This window comes from Cariama cristata, unplaced genomic scaffold, assembly GCF_000690535.1.
Source record: "Cariama cristata isolate BGI_N322 unplaced genomic scaffold, ASM69053v1 scaffold20809, whole genome shotgun sequence".
NCBI classification, from domain to species: domain Eukaryota; kingdom Metazoa; phylum Chordata; class Aves; order Cariamiformes; family Cariamidae; genus Cariama; species Cariama cristata.
This window is the reverse complement of record NW_009637679.1, coordinates 16,850-17,172: the sequence shown is the minus strand read 5'-3', so window position 1 is coordinate 17,172 and position 323 is coordinate 16,850. Positions and strand designations below refer to the sequence as shown.

At 66.3% G+C, this 323-nt stretch overlaps 1 protein-coding gene across 1 annotated transcript in view; it reads left to right on the top strand.

Annotated features, from left to right (window-relative positions):
* Positions 1–5: 5 nt before the first annotated feature.
* The window catches only part of LOC104168007 (chromosome unknown open reading frame, human C5orf22), a gene marked incomplete at its 5' end in the record, with an annotated part of 15,861 nt that continues 15,543 nt past the window's right edge, over positions 6–323 (top strand). The window contains one exon of the mRNA XM_009708438.1: positions 6–50. Coding sequence (XP_009706740.1) covers positions 6–50 — 45 coding nt within the window. The remainder of the gene's footprint in view (positions 51–323) is intronic.

Sequence of the window (323 nt, the reverse complement as noted above, 5' to 3'; positions counted from 1 at the left end):
GGCGAGCCTACCCGACGCTGCCGGTGTGGGTGGTGGAGGACCACCAGGACGTGAGTGCCCTGCGCTGGGCGGCGGGGCCGGGCCGGGCAGTGGGGAGTCCTTCGGGGGTTGCGTGGGCAGTAGCTTCGTTTCTTTCTTTCTTTCTTTGCTTCTCCGTGGCGTGGAGGCTTAGTCTGGTAGGTGGAAGGGAAGGGAGGTGCCCGGTGGATGCCCTGTGCAGTCGCCGGTGGCCTCCCGGGTGAATGAGCCTTCCTGCCGTGTAACCGGGCTCTCCCTGCTCCGGACCCTTCCTTGGGAATAGTCCTGGCCTCCACAGCCACGCA